The following is a 24,069-nucleotide window of genomic DNA, read 5'->3' on the forward strand; positions in this document are numbered from 1 at the left end:
ATTTTAAAGTTACTGGTAGCGCAGGTAAAAAATTTAATTGCAGTTTCTAGCGGAGCATATTTTGCATCGACCGGATTTCAGCGGAAAGGAAAATGCGCAATTTTCATAGGAATTTTCCCAGCTCCAGTGTAATTGGAAGCTTTATTAAATTTTATATGCACATTCCCAAAATAAATAGAATAGGAAGGCTTTAGTTTGGTAGAAGGATTCACTAATGTAGCGTGGAGATTAATAATGAGCCCGATAATTATTCATATTAGGTAATATGTAATACGTATATGAATACGTAATTCATAATCTGATCACTGCTTATTACATGGGCATCATTATGAAACCTACAAGAGTGCGTTTCTGTCACTTATTTGCTACTCTTGCGAGAGATTACTTTTATACTGGTGTTTAAGTACGTTTTAATGATCGTATCTGTGGTTGACTTCATGCCAGGAGCAATTCCTTGAGCTCGTCTTTTATACATTCAATTATCTATAATCTTGTACAATGCAACGGGCACTTATTTATGATAAATTTAATTCTGACTTGTCTAGCTGTTGTCGGCCCTGAATAGAATTGTAGATAAGAATTGTAAAATGGAATCACAAGAACTGAGTTCTAAAGAAACGGCAATATTCAAGACTCAACTAAATGCATTGTGCCTTTTAGTAAAAGATCTCTTTAAAAAGGCTTCTTTGAAACGCGGTATTAGCTCTATCTCCTTGGCAAAGATTAAGTAGATGCAGTTGACAGCAAATCAGAATATAATTTTAATTAATTACAGAACCTCGCCATTCGGCCTGTAGTGTCAAGTTTGTTTAATGTTTAAACATTTTGGACATGTCATTTATTGAGTATCAAACATAACATAACTTGGTACTATCGGCCACAGTTCCATCAACCCATTTCCGATTTTTCTCTCCCTCTTATCAAAATATGGTGATTCTTTGCGATAGAACGAGACGACATGACCGAAAATGGGTAGTTGTAACTGTGGCCGATAGTACTTAGTGTATCTTAGTGCATTATTGTACGAAAAGTTTATATTTATCAACATCCCATAATCTCACATGTATTCGCATTAGATTAGACGGCGAAACGAATTGCTCGCCTAGTTGATTTGTTTCACAAAATAGAATTAAATAGAAATATAATTTTATTGCCGCAACCATCTGCGGCTCAATCGAATCACGGATCTGCACAAATCGATTTCCTCTTGATGAAAAACAGGTACTTTGAGAAGTCGAGGGATTTCCATTTTTAAAGTCGTTACCTTGCACATCAGATTAAATAAGAAAATTCTTTGCCTTCCGATTTAATTTCTTGGTTAGCATTACTTCTAGTCTTTTTACCTACGGGCTAACTGATTTAGTAGTTTAGACGCTTTATTTTTCATCAAATGAAAAGTGACCACGCTTTTAAAGATTTATTTGGACTTTGTATAAACACTTCAAAATCTGTCTTGGCTTCTCTCATTGCCACATAGGTGAGTGTTTTCATACGAGTTATGGACCAAATTCTACGAGGTGGACATTTTACAGTGAACACAACTCTGTGAGCACGGTTAAAAATTAAAATTCTTGTGTCGACTCATTTAGTGAAATACGTCTCTAGGACTAGGTTATAAGTACCATCAAGCGTTTTCGATCTTTGAGCGAAACAAAATCAAATCAAGCCTATCTGAGAATTTGAATTCTTAAATGGACTCATATAGAAAAATATTGCCTCTAAATATAAATTACTAGCTTTTGCCCGCGGCCTCACCCGCGTGAAATTCAGTTTGTCACAGATTGTCCTAAATTATAGCCTATATTATGTTATTCCGGGTAATATAATACTGCAAAGTTTCATCAAAATCCGTTCAGTAGTTTTTGCGTGAAAGAGTAACAAACATGTTACACATCCAGACATCCATACAAACCTTTGCATTTATAATATTAGTAGGATAATTTTTCGACGTTGTCTACCTTATATAAGATGTTGTTTACCTCAGTCTACGTCATCGCCTACCTTACTTATGTCGTAATCTAGCTTAGTGACGTTCATCATCCTCGTTATCATCATTTCAGCCATAGGACGTCCACTGCTGAACATAGGCCTCCCCCAATGATTTCCATGTTGATCGATTGGTAGCGGCCTGCGTTCAGCGCCTTCTTGCTACCTTTATGATGTCGTCGGTCCACCTTGTGACGTGACGTGACGTGCTTAGTGACGTTCTCTACCTGCTAATTATCAGACTTACCTCCAAAGATATGATGTCCTCTTGTCGCGACCGGTACAGTGACTCCAGGAACTGCAGGTTTGATTGCATAGCCGCCAAACGTTGCTCCATCTCCTCCTCACGAGGGAGTTGTGCTACAACAAAATGTGATTATGGGGAGAGGATGACTCACGTTATTTTGGTGATAATTGATCGTTCATGCTATTAAAAAGTAAATTGCGTTTTATGTTTGAAACGTATAGAATATATGAGATTGCTGCTTTGAAATATTTTGTCTTCTGACTAGTGTCCTAACGCATTGTCCAAATTAGTACTAAAACCCAGTCTAGAAATTATGTTTGATAGTTAGTTTTCAAAGCTCGTGAAAATATTTTACAAGGAATCTTGTCTTGAGAAGGAACAGGGCTCAAATGTACGTAAAAACTTAATTTTATAATACCATCTCATTTGCGTTTCATATTATTGGTTAATTGTGTAATTCAACTTACTGGCAATGCAAATAAAATATGTCTTGAATAAAAGTGTTCGAATAAAAATAACAAATGAAAATCGCTCTGAAAGTTTGAGTTTGTTGTGGCCAGTACATGCTTCAGACAAAGGAGACCGCAACACAAGATCGCCGACTCCAATCAATCAGTAAAACGACGATGTATAAGCTTGATGTGCTGCTGTCGTCTGTACGTAGGCAAACACAGTAGAACATTGTATAGGGGCCGCAGAATAGATTTTAATTAGTCTGCGCTGCAAGTGCTCTATGCTATTGGTGTGAGCAGTCGTACTATACAGGGTGTTAGGTAAATGGGTATATAGCCGACACTAGCCCATGTTAACATGGGCATATAAATGGCATGGTGAAGTCAGAAAGGACAGTGCCAATCCATGTATGGAAGTTGGACCAAGTGCTGCCCAGAATGAAACCATAGTACCTTGCTCCATTTTGGAAATAATTTATTTCTGTCAAGTAACCAAACTACTGCAGCGCTAGATCGCTTATAAAGAATGTCGAAGTCGTACTAAAGTAACGTGTACGAATGCAGTATGGTTAAGTTCAACATAGCGAGTGTTATTTTTAATGCTACAATCGTGAAATCTTATGCGTAGTACGTACACATCGATGATATTTTGTATGTAAATAATTCAAAACAAAACTCTTTTTTTCTCTTAACTCCAGGGATAGATTTCAGTGCGCTTCGATTTACACATTAGTATAGGCCTGAGGAACAAAATGCACTATGGGTTGATTCTGGGCAACACTTGATCCAGATCCTGGCACTATCCTTTGGTATCATTTTTTTTTAATTTTCATACAAAACATATTTTATAAAATCCGATTTGTATAAAAATTAAAATAATTAAAATGAAGATATCAATTTTCTGATTTCACCATACCATTATATGCCCATGTTAACATAATATCCATTTACCTAACACCCTGTATGACAGGACTTAATTGTTACGAACATTAATTACTACATCACGATTGATAGTTATATTTATTGTTTACGATTTGCTTCCGTACGTTTATTGAGAAGAGTAAATACTTACTAATTAGTAGTTAATAATAATAAGTAGTTATAATTCAATGACTAGAATAGACATCTGTCTATTAATTGTAATAAATCCATTATTAGACACTAATAAAGTATCCGCCGACATTTTGATTGCTGTTCAATTGTCAAAGATTCGCCGACTTTATGAATTTTGTATTTTTTTTTCTACGAGTACTTATACCAATAATTCATATACCTAGTGCTTGTTATACAATATTTAACGGCAGTAGCATGTGTAAATGAAAGCTAATGAAAAAATCACGAGCATCAAACTGCGTCACTGCTTCTAACAGATTTACTATCTCGGCCTTGTAATAACCATTCTATTCCTGTCTGCTTGGATTTTTCGCAACTCCGCACACCGATTGACTGAAATTATCATACAATATTCAATAAGGCTCATTACGGTTCATTATTATTTATTTTCGGCATATTTATTTGAAGAAAGCATTCAATAAAGGTTGATTCATCTAATCTAGATTTATTTGTTTGAAAGAAAAATATTAGTTTTGGTTCAGTGAACGTGAACAATCATCGGTAGATTGACACACTCTTATTTGATTGTGCGGCAGCCAACGAGAGGGTAAAGTCTCGCCAGTAAGAATACCTATTTTTGTTTTATCGGGAGTTTCTGAAAAGTAAACGATTTGATGGCTTTTATGTCGTCTGGCATTTTAATTCAGTAGCAGTAGGTATCCATCGATTTTTGATGAACAGTACCCACATGTTTACCGACTGAGTGTAAGTGTAACACTACTCGTTGATGTGAAAATGGGATTGTTAATGTATTGAGGACGGCATACTGTTTTGATACCTTATCTGGTTATAACAGGTGTTATTTTGCAACAAAAATGTAGGTAGGTAGGTATAGTGCTGTGAGCTGTCGTACATATGAGGTGTTCGATACAGATACGTGCGGATTCAATAAATATTTGTACAATCCGAAACGCAATTCGCATCAGAAAATCCTCTGTTCGTGTAAAATTTTACATCATTGTTATTGCAGGTCACAAAACAATTTAAACTCGGTCCAGTGGAGAAATATTTACTGTCAAAAGCCGAGCCGAAACCATAAATGCAGAATACAATTTGAAAACCTCACACCCTGGATACATGAAGGGGAATCGACTGAGACTCGATGCACTTTGATATGGCGCGGGATAGACGTAGCATTACGAAATACCGAGCAAGCTTATAGCGTAAAATTCGGAAGAGCAATTCAAAAATATTTTGAAGCAATATGGTTCTGTGATTTGGTTTGCGTGTAGAAATAAAATTGCAAGAAACCTCTTATGTGTGTTTTATTGGAGTTTTGCGGCGTTTACCTTTGAAGGCATTAAAGTCGATGCAATCTAAATTTTATTCGCCGTTTTTTAACTCTCCCTGCCATAGAACAGGCTCTGGAAAACCGATAATCAAGATAAATTACCTAATTAAGAACTAAACAGGCATTTAATGGTCTAGTTGTTTTGGTTTTACACACCTATTATTATTTTTAAAAGGTTAATAAAGGCTGGTGTAAATTTATTATTGAATAGTTTTTCTTAGTGATTCTTGCATTTAAACTATTATATACTGTAGATTTTTTCGATAACCTTTTCAAAACATAGCTACGAGTATGAAAAAACATTCCGTGTTTGCTGTAAAAAAAATACTATCAAAATAATTTAAATAATTTCCTAAATAAAGACTTTTGTTCCTATTTTTGTTGTTTCCTATAGGAATGATATTTTGATTACGATTGCATTATTTACAAAACAATAAGTAATTTTAATAAGCATAGGTTTTAGCATAAGCCTAAGTTCCCGAAATGCCAAACTCTTAATCGTTATTTTTATAAATCTAGACACAAGTGGAATACATTGAACGATAAAAAAGTAAGTAATACCTAGATTCAATATTATAGAAAATTGATAACGGAACGGAACGAGCATAGAGACGGAAGGACGTTTAGTTACAAAATCGACAAACAAGTCTCAGCTTTGAACGTTTAGTCGGAAATATGAGTTGCTAAAACGCCCATGGAAACCACCCGACTGGATTAACCCGGACATCTTTTCGCCATTGGTCCGGATTTCCCGATTTTTAATTAAAATGGATTTTTAGTTTGTTGAGTAAAAAAAATTCGATATAACCAAACCAGGGTGGATTTTAGATGAAGTAATAAAATGTAAATTCAAAATTTTAAACTTAGTTTCAACTCGAGGGCATATCCGATCAACGCTGCAAAATCAGTCATGTGATTTCCTGACAAGCAATTATATTACGGTACAAGCAAAAACGGTTTAAAGTTTAACCATTTAGTTGGAAATATGAACCTAAATACTCCCAGGGTGACCGTTCGTCTGTACTTGTCTGGATATGTGAGGACTTTTTTGCTGGATCCGGCATTTCTTCGGCTTTTCAATTTATCACGACTTTTCAAACTGAAGAGACAATCTTAGTTCATATTAAAATGAAATCGATAATAGTTACGAAATTTTATTTATTACACGAGTAGTAGAGACTTTACATCTCCCAAATGGTTACCCTATTTACCTGAACTGCATTTACTGCTAGTGAATTTCAAAGTTGCAACTACAAAATGCTCAATTAAAGCTTATAATACGAGTATGTACTAAACTTCCAGAGCATCTGACGAGCGCTACAATTTCCGTGTATTTTCCAGACAAGCAACTTTAAAGTAAATAGGTATTATAATTTAGATACACTCTGTTTTGAAGAGTAAGCCTTAAGCTTATTACAACTAAACTACACGTTTTGCATGGATATTATTGTGGTTATTATAAACTTTACCACGAGTGTTTTGTCTTAATATTCTGTTTATGGTTGGAAATCTGTACAGACGTGGAGCACTAATTGAATTTTGAATGTACGCCGTGGCAAAGCTGGTGACAAAAGCAAATGCTCTTAGGCGCACTACAGTAATGTGATACTCAACATCACCATGATTTGATACCAAATGTTGCATTATTGTGTGCCAATGAGAGATGTAAGGTGGTTTCAGTGCGCGTGCATGTGAGTATATGATAAGATCGGTGTGGGCAGTAAATATTAGCGTTGTTATATTCGTATTATAAAGATGCTAAGTATAATAAAGTTTTTCATTCTTATGATTCTTATACTCGTATTATAAATGTTATGATTATTAATATCAATAGGAAAATAATAAAAAGCCTATTTTATTAGATTTTCAGCTATCATATCCATAATATATATAGGGAGATCGACATAAATTATCGCTGCATTCAGATATTTACATTTTACGCAGGTGTACCTGGTGTTTCCGACCCTTATGATACGTTTAATTGATTCATAATGCCACACACACGTGTAAAATGGAAATATGAAATAGAATGGTGGCTAGACTAGAATTTTGAAATCTCGTTTCAATTTAACTTTTTTGTTAAGCTTTTGGGGCGTCGCGGGACGCCAGACTGGAAAATGACAACTCAGCAATATGATCGTGTGATCATAGTAATATTGATTTTACAAAAGCATAAATGAGCATACAAATGTGTGACTTCGAACAACTTAAGAGCCATTTTACATTTTCGTGCGAATTTCTAAGATTTTGGAAGCATGAATTACTATCTTAAGCAACACCCAGAGATTATTTAATAACTGCAAAGATAGGTCAATCCTTGTTGTTGACCATTAATGAAACGGATTTACTAAAACTCTTTTGCTTAATTCACAGTGCCCCATCTCCCACAACCATTTTACGAAAAAATTGCCGCAGACTCATTTTCAAAGTCCTGTATCTATTCTTTATGCTCATATAATAAGCTTAAAAATATATAGAAATCATCGGACATATATTCTTGTAGTCCATTAATGAAATAGATTCTTGAATTTCATTACCATTATTGAGTAAAATCTAAAAATAATTTGGCAAATTTGAAGATTAACGTCACATTTTGATCGTGGTTTTTGGTTTAAAAACACAGCATAAACTGCAATAAAAGTATCCCAAATTAAAGAATATTCATTGTAGAATTAATTTCTACAGTTATTGTTTAAATATTAGTAACCACTTTGTCAAAATATTGATGTGAATATCAGTATAAATTACAATGCGCAAGCCGACATCGATTAGTATGGCGCGAGCGCCCGTCAAGGCAGGACCTGTGTCATTTTTCCCGCCGTGACGTTTACGTGCGTTCGTGTCGTAAAGCGGTGATTTGTACGGCGACCAAATACATTTGATACTATGCCGAGAGGCTGTTTCGNTCTTAATACGGTCACGGCTCAAGATTTTTTTGTCCATTTCAGCGTTCTTTTTACTCTTTTGACGTTGCGTTGACAGCTTTTACCTAAATTCGCGCGGAATATTTTTGTGAAATGGCTCTTAATACGCTGTTTTCATGCTTATCCCGCAAGTGTCAACTTGCCTTTACTTGGCTGTGTAAAGTACGGCAAACGAGAAGCGATACCAAATGTAAACTAACCCAATGTCATGGTCATTTGGAATAGCAGGGGAGCATAACTTTTTAATAGTTAGATTACATATTTTTGTAGACAATATAGTTTTAAAAAATATCTTGCAAACCATAAAAATAGATGTTTAATTGAATTTTGTTTTTGTTATAATTTGATTTATTGTATAATGTAGATTTAAATTAAATAACGAGAATAAAAATAACATTTCTGCCTCACAATGTGCCCGGTGTATGGCTTACCCCTTTTTCATAGATAGGGTAATTCCAGGATACATGCCCCAGTGGGATAGGTGCTGCGATTTTAAGTACACTATGTTACAAGCAACTTAGCCTAAAGTTATAGTGCGTATAATAGAAAGGGACCTCGTACCAATTTTCGCCTCGCAAACCATCAAAGAGTGCGTTCGTTTAGCCAGTGAGAGCAAAAATCTTCCGCGGCCAAATCTTAGCGAGCGTCGAAATAAAATTGGTAAGTATGTTTTAGTGGATAATTTTTTTGTCAGCTGTAAAATGAGGCAGATTTTTATATAATTTGATAGACTATCTTATAAATTAGACGGGATAGCTATGTTTAATTCAATATTTAGTGTTATTATATTTTTTATTAAAAAAGGCACCTAGCCTATGCTAAAAGGATAGTTGTCTAATTTTTTTTGGGTATAGATGCCCTTAGGGCCATGTCCCATGCACCTAGGGGCATCTATCCTAACCTGCTTTTTTGTCACAAGTAGCAAGTAAGAAGAAAAAAAGAATGTAGTACGGCTAACCTTAGGAAAGTAATAAATAGGGTGCCTTCTGATCGAATTACCTTTTTACCCGACTGCGCTAGAAGGAGGGTTATGTTTTTCGGGTGGATGTACTATGTACTATTTTTAATAAAAAATATTAAATTTCATTTTTAATTCATTTAATAACAAACAATCCTAAATAATAATACTTGGCTTGTTTGATTTCAAAATGCATTTGATCCTTAGAATTCAAAAACTGTATTAACGAGTCATCTATCCCTGCATCAGGCATCTATCCTTTGAAGCAATCATATAGTGAGTCTTCTATCCCCCACATTAGGCGTCTATCCCACTTTTTAGAGGTCAATTAAAATGGTTTTTACTCAGAATCGGTATAACTTAAACTAAAATAATAATAGTAATATCATAGACGAAAGACCAAAGTTTACAGATACTAAGGTCAAATTGTTGATAAAAACTTACTGACTGAGTTACAGAGCTATTTCAAAAAGTGGGGCATCTATCCTGGACTTACCCTACTTAAATATATCGGAATAATAAAATAAGAACCGACAAGTAATAGATTCGCCCTCGTGAATTGCAACTAAAATGGATGTCCGAATGTTGACGAACCCGTCTTACTTTGACATATTTTGGCGGGAGAACGAAACATTACGACAAATACACAAGATGAGAAGAGACAGAATATATTGTCCACTCGACAGTCGTATCGGCCTTTTGTATCGCTGCTAGTTGACCGCACTTCAGACGAAATGCGAAGCATTACTAATTGATGTCACTTTGATAGTCATAAAACCTGCAGTAACTCTCATCACGGTATGTTACAATTATTGCCATTAATTTTTCAATTCACACTTTTTTTAAAGAAAACTTAATTGATAAGTTCGCACCAGGTAATGTTAGGGCAAGTGACAGTAGAGCTTAGACTTCAGGCATGAATGCCTTTCTCGGTTCATCTATACATATGTATAATAAATCTGTAGAGAGGTCAATTCTGTACATGAAATATATTTTCAAAATAATTATCAGGGGGTGATTAGTGATCGATACTGATGCCAAAAATGCAATCAGTAAAATTTTTGTCTGTCTGTCTCTATGTTCCTTATAGAAACAAAAACTACTCGACGGATTTTAACGAAACTTGGTACAATTATTCTTCATACTCCTGGGCAGGTTATAGTATACTTAGGACCAGAGTAGTGAAGGGAAATTTTGGGAAAACGGGAGAAGTTACTCCATTTTTTAAGCTTCCGTCGCATGTGCAGCCTTAAGCCTAAACGGCTAAACATAGGCACTTGAAATTTGGAAGGAACGTAGCTTAGGTACCGTAGAGGTGCACTAAGAAAGGAATTTCCGAAATTCCCACGGGGACGGGAATTAGCGGGAAAATCCTTTTGTATGAAAAATCTAAACCGCTTAAGTTAGACGCTTGAAATTTGGCATGCAGGTACATTAGTAAACTTAAAGCTTATTTACAACAGGATATTTCAAAATTCCCACGGGAACGGGAGTTAGCGGGAAAAAACATTTGTATGAAAAAATCTAAACCGCGTAAGATAGATGAAGGGGGTAAAACGGGATCCACGCGTACGAAGTCGCGGGCGGCCGCTAGTTTGAACTATAATGTATATCTTTAACTCAAACGTGTACGTTTATTATCACGATGCTCATATGAGCGTAAGAGTCCGATATCTTTAGGTATAGTATAGGGTGTTTTTTTAGAGGTATACAACTTTAAAATGAAATAAAATATGTAAAAATATGTTTAATTCACATGGTATTGGTTTTGTTTAAAAGATGTTCTTATGTCATTTATGCTTCAAAATGATTTCAGGCCAAAGGGCGCCACGGTTGGCTCAAATGTAGCGTAATCGAGATGTCCAATTTTCAATTTCTTTTTCGATCAACTGGGGCCATATATCGGCAATAACGCGACGAATGTTGGCATTGAATTCCGTAGTTTATCTGCGCAGTAGTGGACTTCACATATCCCCAGAGAAAATAATCCATATGTGTGAGATCATCCGATTGTGGAGGCAAATTCAAAGATCCATCGAGTGAAATTATGCGCTCATCGAATGTTTCCCGCAATAAATTGAATGTGTCGCGTGCTGGTTGGATGGTAACACCATCTTGTTGAAACCATAGCTCTGCCACATTAATATCATTTATCTGAGGAATGAAAAGTTACGAAAATTACGTCGACCGTAATATGGACGTTTGTATGGAAAACGGAACCATGATTTTTAAAATACATTTTTGCACAATTTGCAAACGTTGTTCTGAAGTAATTCTATTTAATTATGAAATGGCAAAACATACTGTCCACAAATGTACCACCAACTATCAAATTAAATATCACTAGAAACAGTGTAACCAATTTAAAGTTGTATACCTCTAAAAAAACACCCGTTATATGTAATTGTTAGGTTTATGGAAATCCAGTTAGATCACCCTAATATTTATTATCTTCTTATGCTTTGTATTTCTTGATAATAAATTGATCGGCTGGAACTTAACTACAACTTCTTTAAAGATTGATTCTTCGCAGTGTTGATGTTAATAGTTAAAACGGTGTTTCATAAAAGTTTTAAGGCTATTGTACCTTTGTATTGTGCTAATTTTATAGTAAAAGATCTGGCATTTTTAAGTTTGACCAGTTAAGTTTAAGGCTTAGTTGCACCACCTAACTTTGACCGTAACTATAGCGTTAACCGGTGTTTTTTGTATGGAATTTGACAGATTTTTGACGTTTGTTAAAGTCAAAGTAAGATGGTGCAACCGAGCCTAAGTCTGAAAAGAAAGACTTATCATCAAAGTTTTGGACTTTTAATGCCACTTTTATTAAGATTTCAAACGCCGAGCTTTATTTTATGAAAGAGACTAGTTATAACTAATACTCGAGTTAGTAAGGTTATTAGATTTATGTATGACGTGTAGGTAGGTAACCTACATATAACATTTATATCTTAATTGTAAGAATCGAGTGACACCTAAAAACGGAAACTAAAAATGTATTGTAAACATTTCTATTTTGAAAATTTGGCAGCATCCAAACCAATATGGAATTGAATTTATTGGAAGCATGCACGAATAAGGCTAACGTGTAAAATATTCAATATCGCCAAAATTCGAAGCTATTTCGGTGTTTGTCGAGAGGCGTCAAATATTAAAGTGATTCTAGATTCAGTTATTTTGTTTACTGTGTTTATCTAGAATTACAGTCAATTTGATCCAGTATTTTAATATACATGTAGAAGTAATTAACTGTTTCTTCTATTATCTGAAAAGTAATAAATATTTGCTGAAATTATATCGATCCTGAAAACACTTTGGTTTATTATGTACAATTGCGTCGTAGGTACTAAATAGATGAAAAATACCTAATATCCTTCATTGAATGTAATAAGACTATCAAGAACAATGCTTTCATAAAGGGTTCGAATGAATACCCAAAATATTGAGACGGCTTAAATATCAACCTTTGCCATTTGCTTCTAATGACATATAATTGGCTCGCTAAAAATTATTTAATTTTGATACTTTTGAGATATAATTAATTGCCTGATAATTCGTCGCAATATTCGTTACGTCATGAAACATTTGTGTCAACAAAATTGAATTTACTTTGAATTCAGCAGATTTGCTGGTATTCCTCGAATTGCGTAATAATAATATTATTGTGTACGGAAGCAATATGTTATTGAATTTTATTCCATTTTGTACTTGCAGTTATGTAACAAGCAAAGATTCATGTTACGTAAAAGATAACTTTCAGTTCGTACACAAACAGAGATAAATCTTGTTAAATTTTCCAATGAATTTGTAGTTACAGCTAGGCGGCGCAATATTGTAAGTTCAAACTAGTACATAAGAATTCTGAACTCAGATATAAATATTGAGTTAACGATGATGAGTCCCTTTAGACGTTATTGTAAACCTGACAGACTCAGTTTAGAAGCACTTCCACTAATGTAGCCGTTTAGGTAGTAATGCGTTAACAATATTCCATTGCATCTCCTTCAGATAGCGGAAAATGTTTTTATGCTATAGCTTTCGTATGGCGTGTTACTCTACTATTAAATGTCGGATATGAATACTATAAGTAAGTATACTGCATATAACTACTTAAATCATAAACCTAACAGGTGTTGGAAGGGTACACTTACTACCTACGGATATTTTTTTGAAAGAGGAATTCTTTGAAAAAAAAATTAACTTGTGCTCGTAGCCTCGTACATAAAAAATAGAAGCCTTTCGACGACCAGCATCACCGTTCTCTTTGATACATTAACTTTTTGCTGAACGTTATTAAAAGTAAGATTTAAAAAAAAAGGCAATATTAAATATTTCCTGAGCTACACTTTTGTTTCATGTAGGTACACAAAATGAATCTATTAGAGTAGAGGGCCTGGTCATCATTCTCCCCTCAGATCATAGATGGTCTGAGATTCTCCCTCATCTTGCCCCACGGCCATTTAAAAAACTCACTTAGTTGCAATTGAATTTTGCATAAATTGATCTATCAGACTTACGCTCAACTGTCAAAGGGTCAATTAGTTTGAGCATAATAAACGCTGCAAACTATTTTAGGCAATATAAAACCTTTTAGCGTAACATACGCGCAAATTGAACTCGATTTAAAAAACTAAAAGGCTTTTAACGAAGATGCTTCACATGAACGCCAACAAAATTTAATAATAGGCACTACACGCAGTACATTTTCCTGTTAAAACCCTGTTAGTCGACTCTAGATAAAAAGTGACGATTTTAGTGTCCTGGATTGGATCCTTTCAATTGCTGCATTACCTGATCGTTTCACAATAACAGAGCAAACATTGCTAGCATGTGGTTAACTAATTAGAATATGTTACAACTCTGTATTAGGTACAATTAATCAGAGCTAGCGTTTGGACAAAGAGCCTTTGATGTCCAGTTACACATAATGTATAGACCACACAGCAATAGATGATTAGATTGACATATTATAATTTGCTGTAAACGCGCAGCTGGTTTGCGGTTTGTGTCCTGAACTTGATACATACACCGTTTAATTGCTTGCCTAAAAGACCACAGACGTCATGTAACCTCTACTATACCTAACTTTTGGGCTAGGTCAGTGCTCGAAATCAAAATACATAATTATTAATATGTCTGGTCTAAGTTTAGTTCTTAAGTGCAATTTCATACTAAGTTGTGAAAGTGGTGATTTTACAGAAAAATGTGACTTTAATCTGAACTGAAGTTATGGTCACTGTACAGTCAGCGTCTAATAGTTCGCGACAAACAAAGTGGCAAAAAGTTGACAACACAACCTTATTTCAATTGTAACAAAGACGTATGTATTACGAACTTATAAGCTAGGACTAAGGCCCAGAACAGACGGTGAAACGCAACTGCAACGAAACTGCAACTGCTAGTTACTTTTGAGATGCATCTAAGTTTCTGCCTTAGCGTCCGTTCAGAGACCACACATGACGCGACCAGTTTGAAACTTTCAGTTTCAGTTTCATTCATCAGAATCATCAGAAAGTTGCAGTTCCGTTGCAATTGCGTTTCACCGTCTGTTCTGGGCCTAAGTGTTATGAACTATTTGACGCTGACTGTACAAGGTATTTTACTATGTCTACTCAAACTTCACCGCATCGGAATTTCAACATGTATATTTAGGTATCTGGCTGATGAAACGGACCAACAAACGGGGACATGTTCCAGTGAATTTGCGGTGTACCGACCGTACGCTGCAAATTGATTGCGGTGCCCTATGCTCCCCTATTATACGAGTAATGCACCTATGTGTTAAAATCATATCAAGGACCGTTCCTTTGACAACGTCGTGTTTGTCGGAGACAGCTTTGACTGCGCTAAATCTACCGGTTCGGGGAGTGTGTAGGTACACGAACTACGAATAATATAGTATTTATTTAACATGTTCAATCTTGTTAAGTGCATACAAAATGCTTCTCTATAATAACTGTTGTGATGATATCAAATTCACCTAGACTATGATAATAATATTTTATAAGTTCTAAGGCTTATTATGTGTATATGCTTAATATTAATACGTTCCGCGTTATTCTTAAACTATACTGATTATACTACATAATCTATACTGATACTGTTATAAAAATGCCATAAGATATCCAAAGTATTACAAGGAATCCGAGTATATGTATATGGATGCACTATAGGAGTAGTCTTTCTTTGGCGAAATGGAATCCACACTACGCAGGGGCTAAAACATAAATATATTTTTACCAACTCAAACATGTGGGGAGACTTTTCCTTTGTCTCCATCTCAAAGAGGATTACAACTAATTCAACCTCAGTGTAGAGCCTTTAATAAGATTTGGGTAGAGATCAAACTACCAGGTATGTTGAATAATATAATTTGACTGGCTCACGCCAATTAATCAAAATATTTGTTGGTCTGAGGAACTAACGCTATAATTTGAATTTCAAAATTTGTGAGCGTTATTTCAATCTGCGTATTTCACAAATATTCCGTCTATGGGGCGGTTTAATATTGAAACTGAATTTGGGCAAATTCGCAATGGTATTACTAGCACAGTTTAGTGTGCATTTAATAGCTTCGCTACCAGCAATCTACATTAATTGCAGTATCGATAGCTTTAATTACAGGAGTCCTGTGGTTATTACCTGTCCGACACAGGATCTGATTCTCTATAATAATTTGGTTTCTCTGATTACTACGATGCAAGCAATCTCTATGCGTGAGACAGATAGTTGTAGGTAATAGATTGTATTGTGGTGCAGAGCAGGTTTCCGGCGACTGGGACCGCAATTAACTAGGACCGCGGTCCCAATCTGTAAAAAATATTTTTTTTTTCCTCCAAATGGTAATGGTTTCCAAATTTTAGTACTGTATTGTACTGTACTGTTGGCTTGAATAATATATTTTTTTTAATTATCTATGAGTGGTCCTAGTCGCTGGAAGAAAAATATATATTTTTTATAGATTCAGCGTCTAGGCCCGCGGCCCCAGTTAATTGCGTTCCCAGTAGCCGGAAACCTCCAGAGCAGTAGAGCCTCAGATACGGTCCTGGTTTTAATAGTGTCTCATGTACTTAACTGCACTTCCTTCCGGAGGCACTTTCGTGTCCTTTGTTTAAGTAATATTCTATTAAAGCAGCTTCCTGCAGCCATAAAATAACGCAATTAATGTGTCGCTTGCATTCCCGTGATGCTTCGTTTTTCTTCGTTCCGGTTTTCATAACAATTGTTACGTAAGACTTATACCGCATTTATAATATTTATAAAAATTGACCAACGTTTTAACTACGTATGTGTATGTATGTTTGAAAGATTATTTGGTATTCTACGATATAACATTTAAGACATTGTTCACAGTTTTCATCTTGACGGTATAGTTTATGTATAAACTTGATTAGAATTTAATTGAACAATGACTTTTAGAAATTTGCTATATTTTATTCTCGATCATGGTATTTAAAAAAGCGTATTGTAAATTGTAATCTACTTAATTTATATTGGCATGTATTTAAATGATCTTTTTAAATTAGCAAAAACGGCAAATAAAAAAATCTAAATGGTCATCTATTTTAATGATTGATCCTCTTTCTTTGAGACATAAAATAAATGAAATCGATCTATATTTTAACCTCTTTTGAACTACGCAAAAAAAATTTGAGATGTAAAAATTATATCTGATCGTTACTTGTTGGTCCTCAAAAATAAAAGAAATGAGCACCAAATATTCAAAATTGTGATACTTTTTTAAATAATTCGATTTGTATAAATTATTTTTTGTCTATATCAAATAATCTTCAAAATAATTATGTTATGATACTTATTTTTATTAAGTTGTAGTCAAAGGATGGTAACTATTTAAAGGCACTTGATGTTCAAAGATTTTTTTTTTTAAAAAAGCATACTTAACACGTTCACACTGCGTTATCGGGTCGAATTGACCTTACGTGCTGGATGCGTTGGTGTGGGATGGATGTATTCGGTCTTTTCAGTAGAACGAAAGATAAATATTGTTTTGCAATTGTTTCGTCAAACACAGTAAATATTTGGAAAAAAAAACTTATCAGGTCCTTACGACCCGAAGTCGAACTTAAAGTAAACAAATATCGTTTAGTGATTTTATCGTGTCTAATCGACCCGGACGATTGTCACTCAACCACAAAGTACCGCGTAAATTAAAAGATATTTTTTAATTAAAAATATTAACCAATAATATTTTTTGTTAGATCAAATATATTTTAAAGTTAAGTTATACATAGATCGAAATGTATTTATTAGGTGATCGATATTAAAAGGCAACTTGATATAAAAATCATCAAATTAACAAAATTAAAGATCAATAACTAAAAAAGAGGATCAAATATTATTTTTGTTTACCAAATATTAAAAGAGTATGTTAAACATAAATAGTATGTTACCTTTAATGAAGATCATTCATAATTTATCCGTAGATCAACTAATATAGACCCAATAATTAATATAAAGATAAATTTATAAAAAACATCATTTATTTTTAAAAGTGCACATACAAAAAAGATCAATTAGTTTTTAGAGGATCAAATAATATTGTCCCATTTATATTTTGTAATGAAATATTTAAAGAAAAACGTTGCTCGATGCATTTAATAAAATTGTAAGAATGGAATAATCGATTGGACGAGTCGATATTAAATTTAAATTTTATAAAATCGCCGAATTAGTGCAGCAATATGAATAAAGATCATATTTATGTAAATGATTAATAATGTTTTGAATTTGATAATTAATCGATTAAATTAATTAAATTCCTACTAAATTTGGAATTTTAAAAAATATCACAAGTCCGATACAAGAAGCCTATGAGTACTTACTCAAGAAAAAGCTTGCACGTCAAATGTTATTTCATTAAAGCTATAAAAAGCAAACAAAAATAAAGGGTCGCGAAACAACTTGCGCCACAGTTCTATAAAAACTTCTTGCCCAATGGTTAAATTTTTTCATTGTTTATTCATTTCTACGGGTTCACTTTTTAAAAGTATGACCTTCAAGAGCTAAAACAATGCTTATTGTGAAATCCCCCCCACCTAATGTGACTTTTTCCAAACTTCTACCCTTTCGAAGTCGTCTCACACTTTTCTATCTATTTTGGTTCGGTTTTGTTTATGCTCGCATGATTGTAATATACTTTTAATTTATAATTTGAGATGAAATATGTACAGAAAAACGTGATTAGAATAATTTAATAAAATTGTAAAAATGGACCGATGCGTCCGATTGAACGGGTCGATATTAAATATCAATTTTATTTAAAAAAAACTTAATTAGCAAATTAACGGAGCAATACTATATTAATATAGATGAACTCTACATAAACGATAATCAGGTTTTGGATTCGGGTGTTAATCGATTTAAATTAATTACATGTCCCTCCCTACTACTCCTAAAACAATCTCAAGTCCGATACAAGGTGCCTATGAGTCGGAATTGAGATTTTCTTCAAGGAAAAGCTTGTAAGTCAAATGTTGCTAGCTATAAAAAGCAAACAAAAAATAAAGGGTCGCTAAACATCTCGCGCCACAGTTTTATAGAAACTTGACCAATGGTTAAACTTTTTCATTGTTCATTCATTTCTACGGGTTCACTTTTGAAAAGTCTGAAGCAAGTACGTAAGTATGACCTTCAAAAGGTAAAGCAATGCTTGCTTATTGTGAAAAACCCCCTTCCATGTGACTTTTTCCAAACTTCTACCCCCTTACACATTTCAGTCTATTTTGGTTCGGATTTTCTTTTAAAACAATGTTAAAAAGGAAAACGTAAAGTAAAAAGCATGAAATTTGTTTGGTGCTTTCGTCATTCCCTCACATTTAGAGCCACGAGCGAAACCTAGTTGCAAATAATGTTGCGGTTCCTGTTCAGTAGAGCATAAAATACACATAATGGACACGAATATACTCCAAATTGTTTAGTATTGTCAAAATAGGTGGATATTATTAACTACACACGAGTACTCGTATTTGTGTTAAGTACGGGTCCTTTAGAAACCATTTCCGTTTGTACCTACATTAATAATTTAAAACTATTAGCTCTATATTTTTTCCCTTTCAGCTATTTACCATACTCTGCCAAACTTAGTTAATATCAACAGGAAAATCCCACCGTAAGTCAGATTGGGATTGATGTATTGCATTGGTACCAACATCGTCACGTTGCAATACCGTCAATCAATCGGTAAATAACTATGCCAAAAGCAGAATTCCTTATGGCCGACATCGCTAGTTTAACATGAGAATTCAAGTTTAACTGAGTTTCCCACTATCATAAAAGATTTTACTGTGAAGTTACTGGAAGTAGTTAAAAGTGATTATAGAATACTAATAGACGGCGTGACGTGATAGGAGGTGGAATACATTATACACAATGACCTAATGACAGTTTAATAATACGGTGCGAGTAATAGATAAATTGAGCGCGACAAAATATTTTAACAAAAGCTTTTTGACGTGTAATTTGATATCCTTGTTTATTTATTGTTTGCATTTCCTAAGTATTTTCGAACGTTTTTCAAAATTTAATCACACCGTGCGATATCTCAAGCTTCGGAAACAATGCGGGGAAATTTGATGTCAAAGACATTGTGGAAAAAGCATATGTTTCTGTGTCACCGAGTCAGCTCGGCTCCGCACTACTGGGGACATCGCAACATCTTCAACGCCCGTGGGAACCCGCTCGTAGCAGTTGACACGCGACTGCATACTTTATGTCACAGTCGACGTAAATCTACGTGCATCAGTCAATTCGTTATGCAAAGAAACAGTCTGTCATTTGTGTAGGGAATAGAGGGGTTGAATTTTAGATCAAAGACGTTATAGATGTTTGTTTCAATTAGAGTAAAGTCAATCACAGAACCATTGTCGTGGACTTTATTACAATCTAGTTTTGTTACGATCGGTGGAGTTGGACATAAGTCGGAAATGCAAAAATCTAATATTAAAAATTGGCCAAGTGCGTGTCGTGCCACGCGCTGTGTAGGGTTCCGTAGTTGTCCGTCGTTATCACAATATATTTCAGAAGCAAGCAAATACTTCATCTAAAGTCACTTCTCATATTTTCTTCTAAAGAACTGGTTAAGAAATTTTAAAATACATGAGTCAAATGACTAACAGATGTATCTTAACCGTTATAGTTTTCCTTGAAAGTTTATGAAAAGCAGAATTATTACGAATTTTTCCAGATTTTTCAAGCCAACAGTTTAGTTTTTAGAGGGGGGCGGGCACTTTAAACTTTAATAATTTGCAAACAGATCCCCAAATGGAAAAATAGTGGAAAAAAGTGACCCCTATGCAGCTATGGTAACACATTTACACGAATTTTGTTTTCATATGGGTCACTTAAAAATTAGGGATTGATGGTGAAAACGGGCTTTAGAAACCCCTAAGCCATTTTTAAAGACCTATCCAACTATATCCCACACAATGGGGTACAAGATGAAAAAAGAAATTGACCGTTTTGTCAGCGTGATTAATATACATACCTCCACAAAATTACAGCTCTCTAGTGCCAATACTTTCCAAGCAAAACCTCGGACTGACAGACAGACAGACATATCGAAACTATAAGGGTTCCTTGTCAGGACTACGGAACCCTAAAAACGACTCTTTAGGAATTTAATATCTTTTAAACTATCAATATTTTCCATTAGTACGCCATTAACTAAAACAATAAACCCTCGCATAATGTAAAACGCAAACATCTATGTGCAGCTCTAATTCTATAAATTATTCACTAAGCCGTGCATTCTGGATGAAGAAATCGATAAACCATAAACATGATGTCTAGCATGAGTTGCGAGACACAGCTTAACTTTACATTAGCTAGACTTAAGTTTCTCTTGACAACTACTTTACTTGGCCCGTAACATAAATGTAGTGAGAGACTTGAGAAATCACTACCGCATACACAAAGGCTTAGACTTAGAAGCTTAGTGATAGCTTAGTTATAATGTAGCGTGGGAAAATTTCCCTGCGATGTAAAGTACCATAAGTGATCATAACTAATCCCAGCGATGGATAAAAGTACCTTTTACCTTATTGGTACGTGAAGGCATATTCTTCCAATAACCAATGAACATAAACCATCAAAAGGTTTTCAATATAAGGACATTAATCATATTTCGATAATAGACACCGAATCAGACTTAAAAACACCACCGTGATTAAAATTGCAGTGTGGTATAGAACTTTCGTGCGATTTGAATGACTGAAGTGGATATTACCATTTCTAGGTCCAGCTTAAGAATTTTTTCCACGTAAGTGGTCAATTCGTGCCAGTATTATTTATAATGATTAATGCATAAAGTTACATGTTACAACGATCTGTAACACAATTTTCCAGTAATAGATGGTCAGGACGTCTTCCCGTCGTCAAAGGATACATTATGCGCACCTAATTTGTACGAGCGCTTACAATTATGGGCGTATTCAGACATTCAGTGAAGGAAAGTCCCTTGCTTTGTTGAAATTACTTGCAGTTAGGTTTATTGTTTGTGTCTATAATTTGACACGAAATAGCAGTCTTTACAGCGAGTCTCTTTCGACGTTTAGATACACGTTTTAGATTTACGTTCATGGAAACGTTGCATTTACGTACGTTACGTAGGCATTTGAACCGATGTTTTTTGCGTTAATAGCTGAGAGGTTTAATTAATGACGTGTTTGTGTGTTTAAAACCGACTTGTAAATCTATCAACTAACGTTAACCTCAATAGGCACATAGATACACCACAGAACATTTATAGGGTTATCATCCATCGGTAGTAAAAATCTTTACATTGAGTTTTCTACGATTAATCAATTGCAATTAAAATTTTATAGACTTAATAATTGAATGGGAATTTAATTTGTAATTAAATGACTCGTTGGTGTGATAAAGCTGCTTTAAAATCCACAACAGGTGCTTAAGGTGTTTTTATAGTCTTTTGTTCAGAAATGAAAATAGCCGTTTTTACGGTCAGTTTCTTTCAATAATTTAGGCCGTAAATTCATGGATGGTTGCTTGTTCCTTGTAATCTGTTTTCAGTAAAAATGAGTTTGTCCATTCTTTACCATTTTTATGGATTTAAAAGGTAATAATTTAAAAGGTATAAACATATTGAATTTTTCTATCTGATATTGATTCGAACATCTGATTTCGTATTATTTAGTAATAGGTAAATATGTTTTTCTAGACGTCATTATTTTTCCACTATGGATAAATTCAACAGATAAAACTGAACAAGAGCATGCTGCGTTCTCATGATTATTAACAATTAGAGGCAAAAACCGCGTTAATATTGTTACATTGTGATAAAACGTGAACTCAACCGAAGTGTCAAACCAATTACTTCGTTATAACCCTGAAGCAATCAGCTGTTCAGTCTGACACCTGTTAAAGCACGCGAGATACACCGCCACTTGTTGCCCCTTTGAGATACGGAACCTATTGTTACATTCGGATTTTTTTTCTCTTTTGTTGGGGCAGCGGGTTTTCAGTTATAAAACCATCTCCAATTTTCGTAAATGTGTAGCCAGTAGGCGTTAAATGGACAGATATCTTTTTATTAATTTGTTTATAATTAGTAAATTATTTTAATTTTTGACTATATTGCTGTTCTTTAATGATTGACAGTAAGTTTGGTATCAATTTTGAAGTTCTATAATTTGAACCAAATACTCAATGTAAGGGAAAATTTTATTAAACATCTAAGTAACAATTGTATCGTGTTTTAATAATAAAAAATAAGTCCCGCTAAGTTAGTAAAATTACTCAGGAATATCCCCGCTGAGTTAGTGAAATAATTACTATGGAAAATATTTTTATAACATTTATAAGTCGCGTAAACGTCTATAATAATTAACTTTCAACCAAAACTTTTACGGCTCATTGAATAATTAGGAAACTGATTATTTTATTATAACAGGTTGAATTTATGTGAGACTAAATTTAAAATATTTTAAGAAAAAAAATAAACATACATTACAGGGTGTTAGGTAAATGGGTATATGAGCCGACACTAGCCCATGTTACCATTTACAAAATAAATTTTATAAAATCCGATTTGTATGAAAATTAAAATAATTAAAATGAAGATATCAATTTTCTGACTTCACCATTCCATTTATATGCCCATGTTAACATGGGCTAGTGTCGGCTCATATACCCATTTACCTCACACCCTGTATATTTTAAGCATCCTACTTTCTTTCATAAAAAACATGAACGCTGATTTAATGAGATATGAATTTAACAAAGGATAATTCTACTTCTGCTGCTGAGTTAGATACTCCACCTATTGTAATGTAGACAATGTAATAATTGCTACAGAAAAAGTTTTTGACGACAAAATTGAATTAATCTCGAACTCGAAGCATAAAACACGATGCGTTGCGCTCCGGTGGTCCTAACACAAATAAAACACAAAAGAAAACATTCCCGAAGTGGTGTACTCAGACGCAGTAACTCCTGTTATAAAGTCTCCATTCTGCATGCTGCAAACTGCAATTCTGCTCTCCATTCTTCTGGCAGGTGTTGAAGAAAATTACTAAAATATCTAGAAAATGATAGGAAAATTCTGAAGCATTTCTCCTTCAGCTGGCCGCAGCATCTTCTTGAAGGTGTTGAAATAGATCGTAATTTGGGGTGTTAAAGCTGAAAATCCTATGACTATTACTTACAAGTAAAGGAGCCGAGGACTATGACTGATAACGCGAACGCTCCCAGCAGCAACAAGTAGAACTTCTTGCGCGGTGCGTACGCGCAGCTCGCCAGCGCGCGGCTCACCCCGACCGCGGCGTGGCCCATCGTGCTTCTGAAATAATACCAACCGATTAGTATCGCATTCAAAAGAAAGTCCTGGGATCCTTTAGTATATTTAATTACATAATAATTCCAGGAAATATATTCCAAAATTGGATTTTTGGAAGTGCAGCGGAACTTAGCCGCAAATAAAATCCTTCTATAAAGGAATTAGTGTCACAAAATCAAAGGAACAAATCTGGAATACTTAAGTTTCAAATTCCAGAAAATTTTATGGGAGGGCAGCGTAATTTGTCCTGAACAACATTTCTAAATGAAAGATTGTACGTAGGTTC

At 34.4% G+C, this 24,069-nt stretch overlaps 1 protein-coding gene across 1 annotated transcript in view; it reads right to left on the reverse strand.

The window, feature by feature from the left end:
• Nucleotides 1–23,780, reverse strand: part of LOC114365833 (alpha-1,3-mannosyl-glycoprotein 4-beta-N-acetylglucosaminyltransferase A) — a 34,653-nt gene extending 10,873 nt beyond the window's left edge. Inside the window, exons 1-2 of the mRNA XM_028322515.1 lie at nt 23,653–23,780; nt 2,234–2,346 (exon numbers count right to left, since the gene is read on the reverse strand). Coding sequence (XP_028178316.1) covers nt 2,234–2,346; nt 23,653–23,779 — 240 coding nt within the window. The 5' untranslated portion in view covers nt 23,780. The remainder of the gene's footprint in view (nt 1–2,233; nt 2,347–23,652) is intronic.
• Nucleotides 23,781–24,069: the final 289 nt, after the last annotated feature.

The sequence above is a fragment of the Ostrinia furnacalis genome, unplaced genomic scaffold, assembly GCF_004193835.3.
Source record: "Ostrinia furnacalis isolate ACB-3 unplaced genomic scaffold, ASM419383v2 OfSCF7657, whole genome shotgun sequence".
Classification (NCBI taxonomy): domain Eukaryota; kingdom Metazoa; phylum Arthropoda; class Insecta; order Lepidoptera; family Crambidae; genus Ostrinia; species Ostrinia furnacalis.